Below are 13,029 nucleotides of genomic sequence, written 5' to 3' on the forward strand. Positions count from 1 at the left end.
GAGGAATCTACCCTATTATCGAATATCCCTAATCGAGTATATTTAGATCGAATAGTATTTTTGAATGAAAACAGTCCATTTAGAACTCATTTAATATATATACGTATATGCATTGACTTAATAGTTAATACTAGGCACACAATAAAAATCCTTACACGACGCCCTGGTGCATTTCTACGCATATGATGTACACGTGAATTAGCAAAGACACGCACAGCAAATGACACAAGCAGTCGTTCAACAATCTAGCCAAATTGCACAACCGCGTGTAGTCCACTCGCAATGTCTTCCATTGATCCGGTGTCAATTTCTGCAATGCACACGATACAATAAGCGCATTTTTAATATAGTATAACAGCGGCGTGTCAAAAAAATGTTTTTTTGAGGGAGTTACCTCAAGACTTAAACTAGAGTAAGTGTGAGATAAATGTTAAAAATACAAAGCATATAGAATAAAATATATAACAATTCTGTTGTATCATTGTAAAAAAAAAGGTAGGTTCGAGGAGTCTTTATTTTTATTTTTTGCCTAACTGATGATTCGTGACTCAAAATGTTTTATTTTAACTTAGTTATATGCACACATGTCGAAGGCGTATATATAATATACAAGTATACAAGAACGTCATCCAACTAATTTATAAGTGTTAAATATCAAGTTTTTCAAAAGAATTTTAAAAAAAGTAAAATTATGAAACAAATGAACAATGTATAAATAAACCTTTTGTGAAACACATTATAATAGTGATTTACAACACATGTATTCTACGAAATTTAAAAAATGTCACACATTCATGCCGCGTTCTACTTACCTATATATAATACCATATTTTATAATTTAGCAAACATTGGTAATTTCTAGATTTCTAATTTTGTATTGACATTCACGTCAATGTCTTAAATATACTGACTAAAAGTTTAGCTAAACACTAGACTGAGGCAATTGCACAAGTTTTCACCCCCCCCTCCTCCTCAAATGATGCCATTGGACATTGGTTGACAAACGTATTATACTTATACGTATTGTATATTTGTATGTATAACTTATAGAAAGAGTGACGAACCTTTTTCGGGTCATATGCCAAAATGTTATTGTAATCAAAGTCTTAAAAATAATTCACAATAATATATATTCATAGAATCATAGGTACGTAAACAATTGTTTTTCTCTGACGATAGGGAATCTTAAACAATTTTAACAAATTAATTTTAAAATCAATTGTATATTTTAATAATCTAAGGCGACGGTTCCCAACCTTTTTAGTTGTACGGAACACCAATTTTATAAAAAAAATCTTCGAGGCTATTCACTAATGACTATAATAACACACTTACATACATATCACATATGTATATAAATATATAACATTATTTTTATACATATATATGTTATAGTAATATCAATGTTATAATATGTTCCACGGCCCATAAGTTAGGAACCGCTAGTCTAAGGTGTGGTGTTTTAATGAAAAACAAGTAATACATTTAGTTTAATATCCAACAATGTATTATTTCTCTGTTTTGATTTGAAATAATTCACTGTGGAAAATAAACTTTCACATGTCATATTATATGTTGCAAAAATTGAGTTTATTCGGAATGAACCATTTTTTTCGAAATAAAAATGCAATTATCCAAAAGCAATTTGATTATATGTTTTTTTTAAATAATAAATCATTTTGTTCATTTTTTTTTTATTCAACACGATTAAACAACGAAAAATATTTTGCGCATGTCGTGAAAATCTGTCTAACATGCCACTTTTGGCACGCATACCATAGATTCGCCACCCCTGGCGAATATATATATATATATAATAGTATAATATATCTTTGAAAGGTATAGGTATGCACTTACGATTTACCTTGCCTTTGTGTGTTTTCATGCGCTCGTTGAATATCTTAAAGTAATTTCCTAGTGCTAAACTTCCCATGATGATTATTTGGTCCGAGAAACAGAGGGTGAGAGTTGACACGGAATTGACAATCAAAACCAGCACTGCTATCCACGTGTTGTATGTAATTACAGCAAATACTTGTGGGAACATTTTTAATACGTAAATTTCAAACACTTCGTGAGAATTTTCCCGTTCCGTCGTTATGATACCTGTCAACAAGTAGCTGAGATGTTCCACTGTAATTTAATACATAAATTCTGGAGCTTTAGTGAAATTATTTTACCAATGAGCAATAACATATTTTATAGTAATTATGTAAATAAGGACGGTACGGTATTCTATTCTAACCTATTGGGTAGCTGTTCAAACTCAAAACTAGTAGTGTAGTTGGTATCCGGTAGGTAACTACAAATCAATGGCATGGATGTGTGATTCTCACGTCGCCGGAATACAATTCGTAGAATCCCAATTCGCCGATCAGCCCGACTACTAATTCACATATTCCCAATTTACCGATAGACTTGCAGTCCAATAGAATATTATTATTAAATATAATAAATCAGTATAAAGCATACCTATACTCGTACATAACTATAAATACTAAATAGTATAAGTACACTGTACACTATTTTAATGAAAAAATATATATTTACATGGTAGGTACATAAACCAATTTATCAATATAATAAAAATATTATCCTTCTATAGTCGTCCTATATATGTATATTCCATTTAGTATTTTAATTTATCTATATATTCAATTAATGATATTTATTATTCTTTCGGATTTTAATTTGAAAAAATACAAATTAAATATGTATCTATTAATAATTTTTTTATAATATTTTATTTATCTTATACAATTTGCTAATCTTTCTTTAATTTTGCGAAATTTTAAAAAGCTACATTCCAAACCTTCTAATAATGGTTAGTTGTATTTTCTCAAAATAAGTGGAAAAATATTTTAAACATTATCATACATATTGTCATATTATAGTGTTGTTATTAATACTATTTGTCACCAGTCAGAGAATTGAGAATAGAGTTAAAGTTAATAAAACCGGTATATGTATATGGCAAATTTAATATTTATCGACAAATTGAAACGTCGGCGAACTAGGATGTCGATAAATAATTGAGATTCGGCATTGATCCTATATTTATGTATAAATGTATAATAGTACATCACCGAGTTATATTATACATTTATATGTATGCAATTGAGCAGGGCCGGCGTAAGAAGTATTGGCACCCTGGGCGAACCCATGTTTTGGCGCCATTAATACCCTCCCCCCTAGTTTGAGTAGTAGTAAAATTAAATAAAATTAGTATGTAGTTTATATCATATAACTTTAAACTTTATTATCTGGACCTAATCATACAATATTGTAATAAGGTTATACATAATATTTTATTAGCGTATAAAATTATCGCATTGCGTAACGAATCTAGACGTAATCGTCTAGTTAAGTATATGAATTTATTTATAAATGATGGATAAATATTATACGAAAATAATTATTAGAACAGATCTATATATTTTATTGACACACACAAATGCGGTGGTGTGTAGGCATTATTTTTACATCAAAACCAGCGCTATCGATGCACTGTTATATTCTTACATTATACAAATATCAAATATGAGACAATTGAATTTTCGATTAAAACGACATTAGAATATTTCAAATTGTATATATTGTTAATGCGTATTAAAAGATAAATTAAATAAAAATAATTTTTAGTTTGGCGCCCCTTTCATGCTGGCGTCCTGGGCAGTCACTCAGGTCGCCCATAGCTTTCGCCGGCCCTGCAATTGAGCAATTTATTGATAAATATATTCTGTAACATTTAAAGTCATTCATAATGCAATGCATTCAAAATTAAATTAATTTCATTATTATACTGTTTATATTATGTACAATATTATAATTTCTAATTTGGCGTACTTAAAAAAATATTACCTATATCATACAATCAAAAAAAATATAAATAACAATTTACATTTTATTATATATACCTAAATATATTTTATTTTTATTTTTTTGTAACCTAAATGAAAACAAATAAAATACCTAGTTATATCATGTTAAATATAGACAATAGAGGAGATTAGGTACTACAAAAATTAGTCAGGAAATGCCGAGTAGTGAGCTAAAAGGTAAAGTTCTTACCCATCGAAAAAATAATACACACAATGGATATGAAAGTGAATTTCAACTTCAAATTCTTTTGGTGCCCGAAGTATCCCTCAACCTGTTCCCATTTATTTAAAAGATTACACCACTTAGTTGATAAGTTAATGAGCAACGCCATGGTGACCGCTGATCCACCAAAGAACAAAATTACACCTGCAAAAAAATTCTCGATAGGTATGGTTATAATAATCTGTTGAGGTTCTTTATTCTTTGACCTCCTTTGAATATGTTGGCGCCGGATTCTTTCAGCCAACAAAAACTCAAAAACGTCATGGTGATTTGACAGACAAGAGCGACTACTGAAAGCACGGTCCTTATACTGAACAACCGGAAACGATCTTGCGATATCGGTATCAAACACAGATACTGGCCAAGTATCGTCGGGAAATTCGTAGCGGATCGAAACGAGTCGGACGGGATTTCGGGCACATCCAGGAAGTAACAAGTACTCGACTCGATATCGACAGTCTTGTGTGGATTTATTTTGAATCGTTTGAAATTATTTGACAGTTTCACTCTGAGGACGTTTTTCAACATGATGTATATAATAAAAATATTACACAATTTCACATTGTATTGCGAATATAAAGGCACGTTTACAACCGTTACGTAGGTACAAAAAACTAGATGGTATGTAGTCTGGCTGTTGTAAAAACCAAAATCGAATTTTCTACTTTTATTTAATTATTGGTTTATGTGTGTTTTGTGAACGACTAAGTGCATTTTTATTTTTATCTTGACACATACCTACCTACAAATAAACGATATTTTTGAATAACTAAATTATTCAAACACTTTATGGTCAAGATGTTTATCAAATAAATTGCGATTTGTAGCTGAAATGAACTACCTATAATTAGTGATATAAGCGATATAGCTGATAAAAGTATATTTACCTAATTGTGTAATGCATACCTTTATAATCGAGATTTATATCATACAAGCTGTAAGTATCTAGGTAGTAGGTACATACGTGTAATGGTATTGATCATAGTCAAATACGTCATTAGTTCAATAGTTGCCGTGTTGTTCCAAGGAATAAAGGGGATTAAATGATTAATTTAAAATATTAACATTCACCTAAATATTTAAAGGAGTAAAGGTGTAGGGTCAGTAGGTATCTATACTTAAAAAATTGATTTTTTCCTATTCAGAGTTTGTCTGTCCATTTTATAAATTTAAAAATAATATTTAAGACTATACCCACATTTATTTATTATTTACAAATATACCTACTATAGAATAGTATAATAAATCAATAGGTACTTGATGCAAAGTCACACTGTATTGATGGTTATAATTCATTTGTAATATTTTGTTCTCAAGATTAAACAAAATTAATATTTTTTTAAGTTTGTAAGTTGTAAATCTAAAAAATAAAAATATGTACCAAATAATACTGAAATCAATTTTAATATAATATTTTATCAGTGCAAATATTTGACTCATTAGTACCTACTCATTATAGTATTATACCTACCTAATATAATATATTTTAATCATATTATGGTTTTAATAACTTAAGGAACACCTTGGTTTAGTAATTAACAATAGTAACACTGTTTCAACCCAATACAATCAAACACTGCCTTATTACAATTTCCTGAAATAGGTAATTCTTTTAGTCATGTTAAAAAAAAGTAATTGAGTTAAATTAATCAATTGGAAAATAAAATACTGCCAGGTGACCTATTATTAATTTTTAATATTCAAAATTGTATTAAATAAAATTATACATATGATTTCAGACAAACATTAAAATGCTTACTACCTGTTGTGTTAACAATACACTTATACATATAATTTTAATAGTTTAGGTTATATTTTAAGTATTATGTATCTATTTATGTCATTGTGTTGCATTTTAATTAGCATATTCAGTGACTGAAATAATTATTCCAAGTTACATATTTACTAGTAAAGTAGTGTTCATACAAATAGTTAACCCTTTCAGCTCTCGTAATGCTATAGGGTAGGTTAGGGTAGTTTATTGGTGATTGAGTTTTGTCTAGAAATGGCATTATTTTTATTTTAAAATACAATTTTAAATATTATGAACAATTAAATATTTTTTATTATTATTAATTATATAACGATATTCATATATTATAAAATAGAATATTATTTTGGAGATTTATTAATAAATCTTAAAAATACAGCACTTATATCAAATTAATGCTTTATTTTAGAAACTTCATAAAGATATGCTGCCATCAATTTGGTCTGAAACAAAAATAAAAAAAAATAATTTATTGAAATTTTTTTTTGTCTAATTAAAGTATACACAATATGCACATAATAAAAATATAAATAGGTAGCAAATAAAATACATGGTTATAGTAGTAGTGGGTTTTTAAAATCACATTTGGTACTTACTCCTTTAATATAATTGCGTACATCAATTTTTTCATTCTGTGAATGAGCACTATCGTCTCCAGCACCCATTGGTAATAACATTACACTCTTACCAGTAACTTCCTAGAATAACCAATGTTTAATCAATACTTTTATTAATAAACACACATTTAAGTAATATATTATTTTTTAAGGCAATTTTAACTCTAAATTCAAGTTATTCAAAATAAATATAACTTAAGTACAGGAATTATTTGTTAACAAATTTTTCAGAGTATATCATAGATATTTCAAAATATTTTAGATATAAAAATAATAGATACAAAATTTTTTGTGCTGTTACTAAGTAAAAATACCTATGTCATATTATGTAAATTAAATTGCATTGAATATATATCAAATAAAATAAAATAAAAGATTTTGTTTGTCTCAATTATAATCAGATTTAAATATGTATTTTCTTACTTTTATTTTTTCATCTTTAAAGTATAAGAGTATATTATCATGTTATTTCAGAATATTTAGGTAAGTAGTTAAAGTAAAAATTTAACAAACATCGAGATTGAGTTCTACCAGCTCCTATTATTGAATAAAAATGAACTTTTTTCATAAAAAACCCATCAGTTGTAATTTAGCAATTTTATTGCCATTTGGTCCATATGGTTGTGTTTGATAAGATATCGGTTTACTAACTTCCATTGACCATAGTCCATAGTATTAAATATTATTACTGATAAATATTTACAAAACTGATAGTTTTAGTTAGTATTGTATTGTCATTAGTCACCAGTTTAATATAACAAGAACAATTTACCTCAATGAAATAGACAACAATTAATAAATTATGTTTTTCGTTTTTATTTAAAATGATGCATTTACAGTAAAAAAGTAAACGTCTTTAAAGCAGTTTATAAGTGTTCTGACTGTACATGTCACCACGAATGTCATAAAAAGTTTGTACCAACGGAACATATAGCTACTATATCAACTGTAGATATTCAATCCGTGACTGAACTCATTCTTAATGCAATTGAAGTTGAAATGGTTATGAATAGTGTTCGAATTGTGGAGGGGGGAGGACGCAGGCGGACGGAATCTGCTTTCATTTTTTCATAGATTTCAGTATCCTCCTTCATTTAATTAAGCAAGGAAAAATACAAGCTTTATAATACCTTACTATATGTGGGGGACTTGTGGGGGGTGTGGGGGACGAGTCCACAATGGGTTACTTTACAATTTATCGGCTATGAAATGGTATTTTCTGAACTAAACCCAGCTCAATCCGTCCTCAATTTTTTTTCAATTCGAGCACTGGTTACGAATGGAAAGGAATCAAATGAAACAATTATAGTGGAAGATAATTCCACGCAAGAACCTAGCTATATTTTGTATAAATTAAATACATACTTGTAAAGTTAATGTAACAGGAATAGATCCACCACATCTTGTATAATCTGGTTCAACATTGTATACAGTTTTAGTAGCTTCATGAGCTGCTAAAAAATGGTCATTAAATGGATCTGTCTTCCAGGGATTACCTTCACTATCAGTATATATCTGTAAAACAAATATAAATAAATAAATATACATTATAAATACTTATAAATTATAATAAATATATATTACAAGAAAATTACAATTTTAAGTTGTAAAAAATACATTTATTTAAATGATCTGTTACTCTTAAGTTCATACTCATACCAACTGCATCAGACATTTATTAATCAAATTCAAGATATTTAGTAGTCAATACATAATTAAGTAAAATTTGCTATTGTCTAACAATTAACGTCAGATGTAAACTGCCAATTAGCAAAAAAATATATATATTTAAATTGTTAAACTTGTATATTATGCACATTACAAGTTGTATTTATTAATATATGTATTTAATATTTAAAAAAATAGTATAGTTTAATAGAAAATATGTCTCTATAGAATCTAAGATGAAAATTCTGAACTCATTTTTTTTCAGTTCAATTATTTACTTGGACATTTTTTAAGTCATACAAAAAGTGTAAAAATACAAATTATTTAATTCATAAAATAAAAATTTTAAATATATATTTAATTTGATTATTATTTTTTATACTTATAGAATTACAATTTTTAAGTACAATAAGTCAAAACACAAAAATAGTATGGGAATTCACCAGGTATCTATAATAATCTGATGTTTATCACATCTGTAAGTCTAATTTATCTATCATAAGATTATATCTAAAAGCTATAATCTAAATTATTACTATGATAATTATACAGTTCTAACTTATACATAGATATATATTTATATCATCAGTGTAGTATAATGAGAGACATGCATTATACACTGAATTTTTTACTTCGTCAATGTATTGCAAGATGTTTTGTGACTATGGTAATAATTATCATAGGAGAAAACAAAAATTGTTTTTAATAGATATGTTTTTAAATGATTATTATGAAACTCATTTTTAATATTAGGAAAAAATTTTAACTCGATTTATACTTTTGTATTGATTGTGTTTTTTAAATTTGTATATATATGGTACGATAATATTTATAATCATAGGTATAACTATACAAGAAATATTACCTTATGTAATACTGAATAAAAAAATTAATTAAATTTTTTTAATTAAATAATATGTGGTTTTAGATGTTTTATTCAACACGGACATTTTATCAGATAGTAAAAATAAGTCCAAACTTTTTGACTGATTAACATTTCTTTAGTTAAGTAATGCAATTTTTTCTAAGTGTAACTACTAGATAGATTGCATAGTGGAAATTATTCTCATATATTATTTCTCAATATTGATAAATTTTGATATACAAATAAATTAACATTATTAAAATTAATTAAATAATACTAAAAATATAATACTTTGAATTTGTTAGGGCTTTGTCGCTTTTCCCAAACACTTTGAACATAGTCTTTAACTATTTCTGAAATTCTTGATGGTATTTGATTTGGCACTAATCGAATGGAAAATTTTCCTATTACCTTACGAGGTATCACAGTTTTAAATCCAGGGCCTGAGAAGGCTCCTTCAATTCCATGAACTGATAAACTTGGATACCTCCAATTGCTCATTAATAATTCTTCCTAAAATCGAAGATATTCTTAAAATGATTTCATACTTGTATTGCATTATTGTATCAAAATACCAACTTTAGTTTCTTTCTGTGACTTAGATGCACCAATTTCATTGATGTATGCATCTACATCAAATTCCATTTTTTCATATAATTTTTTTTCTTTTTCAGATAACGGTTCTACTCCTTCATTAATCCCGGGTATTAAAATATTACCTTTTACATCAACCAATTGATTGAGAATGTATAGTAAATCTGACATTGCTTCGTACCTAAAAAAAAATTGAATTATTATTTATAATTTAATTTCAAACTGAAATATAACTACAAAATCAAAAGCAATACTATTGATCATACTTACGGTTCAAGGATATAAGTCTATTTTTTTTATTAAAAATTAATTTTTAACTTAATTATCATATAGTTAAAAACGTTTATCCTAAAAAGTATATAAACTAGGTTCATAGTATATACATTTTCATTTTTACTTGAGGATTTTATAATATTTCATATTTTTCAGTGCATAATATTATTATAATTTTTAAATTATGTATAAATGAACCATAAAAAAATAAAACAAATCTAGTATTTATTATTACTTACACAGTCCCACCATACATTCCACTATGTAAATCCTTACTGGAACCTTCGACTTCAACAAAGAAAGAGCACATGCCTCGAAGTCCATATGTTAGACAAGGTTTCTCTGTGCCCAACCAATAACTATCTGATATACAGACATAATCAACATTTTTTAAAAACGAATCTTTCTTTCTTATCAGAAGTTCATCTAATCCATCACTACCGGATTCTTCCATTCCTTCAAAAACAAACTAAAACCAAATAAATAATTATTCTGTTTATTAATTAGATACATTAATATATATTAATGTTATTATTATAATATATATATATTCCAACCTTTAGATTAACAGGAATTTCAGTTCCAGTACTTTGATAAGCTTCAATAGCGTTAAGCCATCCAAGGACTGGACCTTTGTCATCTGAAGAACCTCTTCCATACAATTTTCCATTTTTTTCAGTTAAAACAAAAGGTTCACTATCCCATCCATCAGAAATATCAGCTGGTTGCACATCTAAATGTCCATAGAGACATATTGTGAATTTAGATTTGTCATTACCTAATGATCCTATTAAGACTGGCGGAAGTTGAACTTTCTTATCTTTAAATGTCTAAGACAAAATAAAAATGCTATATAAAATAGTCAAATCATCAAAATATAACATATTAATATTAATAAACTAGTAAACCTAATTTGAACATACTAGTGGTACAAAATAAAACTAATTGTGTTTACATTTAATATATGTTAGTATTATATCTGCAATTTAATAAAAAAATATAAAATAACAATGATTTAAATTTTAAATTATCTTTGTAACACAGTCATTTAGAAGAGTATAAGATATATATCCTGGAAAAACCAGGAAACAACATTTTTTAGTAATAAATACTCATTTATAAATATTTTAATACTCATGTTAGGGACTATATAGTTTTTTTTTTAATGTGTTAAATTTTAATTATTTTATTAATACCTGTTGGCCAATATCACATAATTCAACTTCAGCACCAAATGCTTTTAATTTCACTAGAGCCCATTGCATCATTTTATTGACTTCATTTCTCAATTCAGGATCAGCTGATATAGATTTAATTGCGACTGCCTGGGATAATGTTTCCACAAATTTTTTTTTATTATCATCAATATACCTAGTAAAATAAATTATAAGTTTACTATAATACTGTCAAAAAATAATCCTTATGTATTATAGTTAGTAGAAGTTAGTTTACAGTTTAAAAACAATTTACTTAATTATCTTAATTAATACAATTTATTGTATATAATTAGATATTTCAACTTATCCACATAATAAAGTAATTATTAATACAAATATATATATATTTAAGATTCATGGATAAATCATAATTTATAGATTTATAGATTCGTGTATATTTACACATATATATTATAAGTATAGATAAATACATGCAAATATAATGCTTAAATATAAAATGAAATAATATAAATATATAATAAATTATAAATAAAAAAAAAAATTTACCGAAAGACATCAGCTAATGGATGGACTGACTCCATTATAATCTTGGAAATTCAAAATTAATTTTGTATTAACAATGAACGATGATATTGTCCTAGGCAAGGCAATGGTAGAAACTAAAAACAAAATTACTAGTGCACTACTGCACTAGTTGAATTAAAGTACCTAAATAATTAGATAAACACAAAAACAAAATAATCACATAATAGTTATAGGCAATAGGCTTATTAATTTGATAATAGAATACTAGAATAGTACAAGGCGGATATCCACCTTGGAATGGTATATTTAATAATCAATGATATAGGTTATACTGTAATAGACGTCAATGGTTATAAATTATGATAACTAAAATAGTAAATAGTGATTATTAAATAATAATTAACATAATAAGTTATTGCTTACTACTATGTTTTATGACTAAAAATATAATTGTGTTGCATACTTCAGTAAAACTGTGGTTAAACACAATTAACAGCTATAGGTAATAAGTACGCTGAACTTGTTAATGGTCGGTAAGGCGGTAGATAATAGCTTAAAGCAGTAGAATATAATATACTAACTCTCCGTTTCAATTTCTATCATGATTTGTATTAAAGAACTTGAAAGTCGACTAAATTTATTCAGCGTTTATTATAATACAATCTACGTACAACATTGTATCAATAATACGTCTGAACTACGTCTGTATTGATTAGTATTAATTTATAAATTAATTTCTATCACGAACTCATAGTTAGAAGTATAGAATATAGTGTCAATATTAATCAGTGGTCTCTACTAGAAACTTTCAAGTCTTTATTGGTATTTCACAATATGCGATAAACGTCGAGGACTTGAGATGCGAGCGTTGGAGAGACTAGAGAGTTTAAGAGCTTATTAGTTATTAATTAATAATTAGTAATTACAAAAATTGTTTATCGTCTATCAACTTCAACTACTTCAAGGAATACAAGGGCCAACCGGGCCAAGGCTTTATAATTTTTATTATTATCCTATTATTTCTATTTTCCTAATACGCGTAATTACTTATTCACTTATCAATTATCATTGTAGAACACTTACAATTTTTACTGAATATTTAATAATCAACCCACCATGATCACGCACTATCAACTACCTCCATTACTTACTATATAGTAGTCGGATCATCTGGTAATGTTTACACCGAAAAACGTTATTCTGTGATACCTACGTGTTTCGTAATAATAATATGCGATAACATGAAATTATTGAAATTCACCATATTATTTTTCAGTGTCGGAAATTCGGTTTAATCCGATGATTGATGGGCTGATAACAGATCCAATGAATAGAGAATAAAAATATAAAAAAATATTACTCGGTATTACGGAAACAGCGTTACCGACGTTTACGTTTTACACAAAACATTCGATTCCACATCCTCACTCCTCA

At 27.0% G+C, this 13,029-nt stretch overlaps 2 protein-coding genes across 2 annotated transcripts; both read right to left on the bottom strand.

Moving 5' to 3' along the window:
- Positions 1 to 91: 91 nt before the first annotated feature.
- Positions 92 to 2,047, bottom strand: LOC113553515 (gustatory receptor for sugar taste 64f-like). Its single transcript, XM_026956883.1, has 2 exons — positions 1,865 to 2,047; positions 92 to 310 (listed from the first exon to the last, which is right to left on the bottom strand). Exons 1-2 carry the CDS (start codon positions 2,045 to 2,047, stop codon positions 152 to 154), a joined length of 342 nt encoding a protein of 113 aa, XP_026812684.1. The 3' UTR covers positions 92 to 151.
- Positions 2,048 to 6,214: 4,167 nt separating this feature from the next.
- LOC113553512 (cytosolic non-specific dipeptidase-like) lies at positions 6,215 to 12,884 on the bottom strand. The gene is made up of 10 exons (XM_026956878.1): positions 12,747 to 12,884; positions 11,617 to 11,755; positions 11,089 to 11,263; positions 10,450 to 10,722; positions 10,132 to 10,361; positions 9,605 to 9,800; positions 9,317 to 9,538; positions 7,858 to 8,007; positions 6,472 to 6,573; positions 6,215 to 6,318 (listed from the first exon to the last, which is right to left on the bottom strand). Exons 2-10 carry the CDS (start codon positions 11,649 to 11,651, stop codon positions 6,268 to 6,270), a joined length of 1,434 nt encoding a protein of 477 aa, XP_026812679.1. The 5' UTR covers positions 11,652 to 11,755; positions 12,747 to 12,884; the 3' UTR covers positions 6,215 to 6,267.
- Positions 12,885 to 13,029: the final 145 nt, after the last annotated feature.

Source organism: Rhopalosiphum maidis, chromosome 2 (genome assembly GCF_003676215.2).
Source record: "Rhopalosiphum maidis isolate BTI-1 chromosome 2, ASM367621v3, whole genome shotgun sequence".
Taxonomy (NCBI): Eukaryota; Metazoa; Arthropoda; class Insecta; order Hemiptera; family Aphididae; genus Rhopalosiphum; species Rhopalosiphum maidis.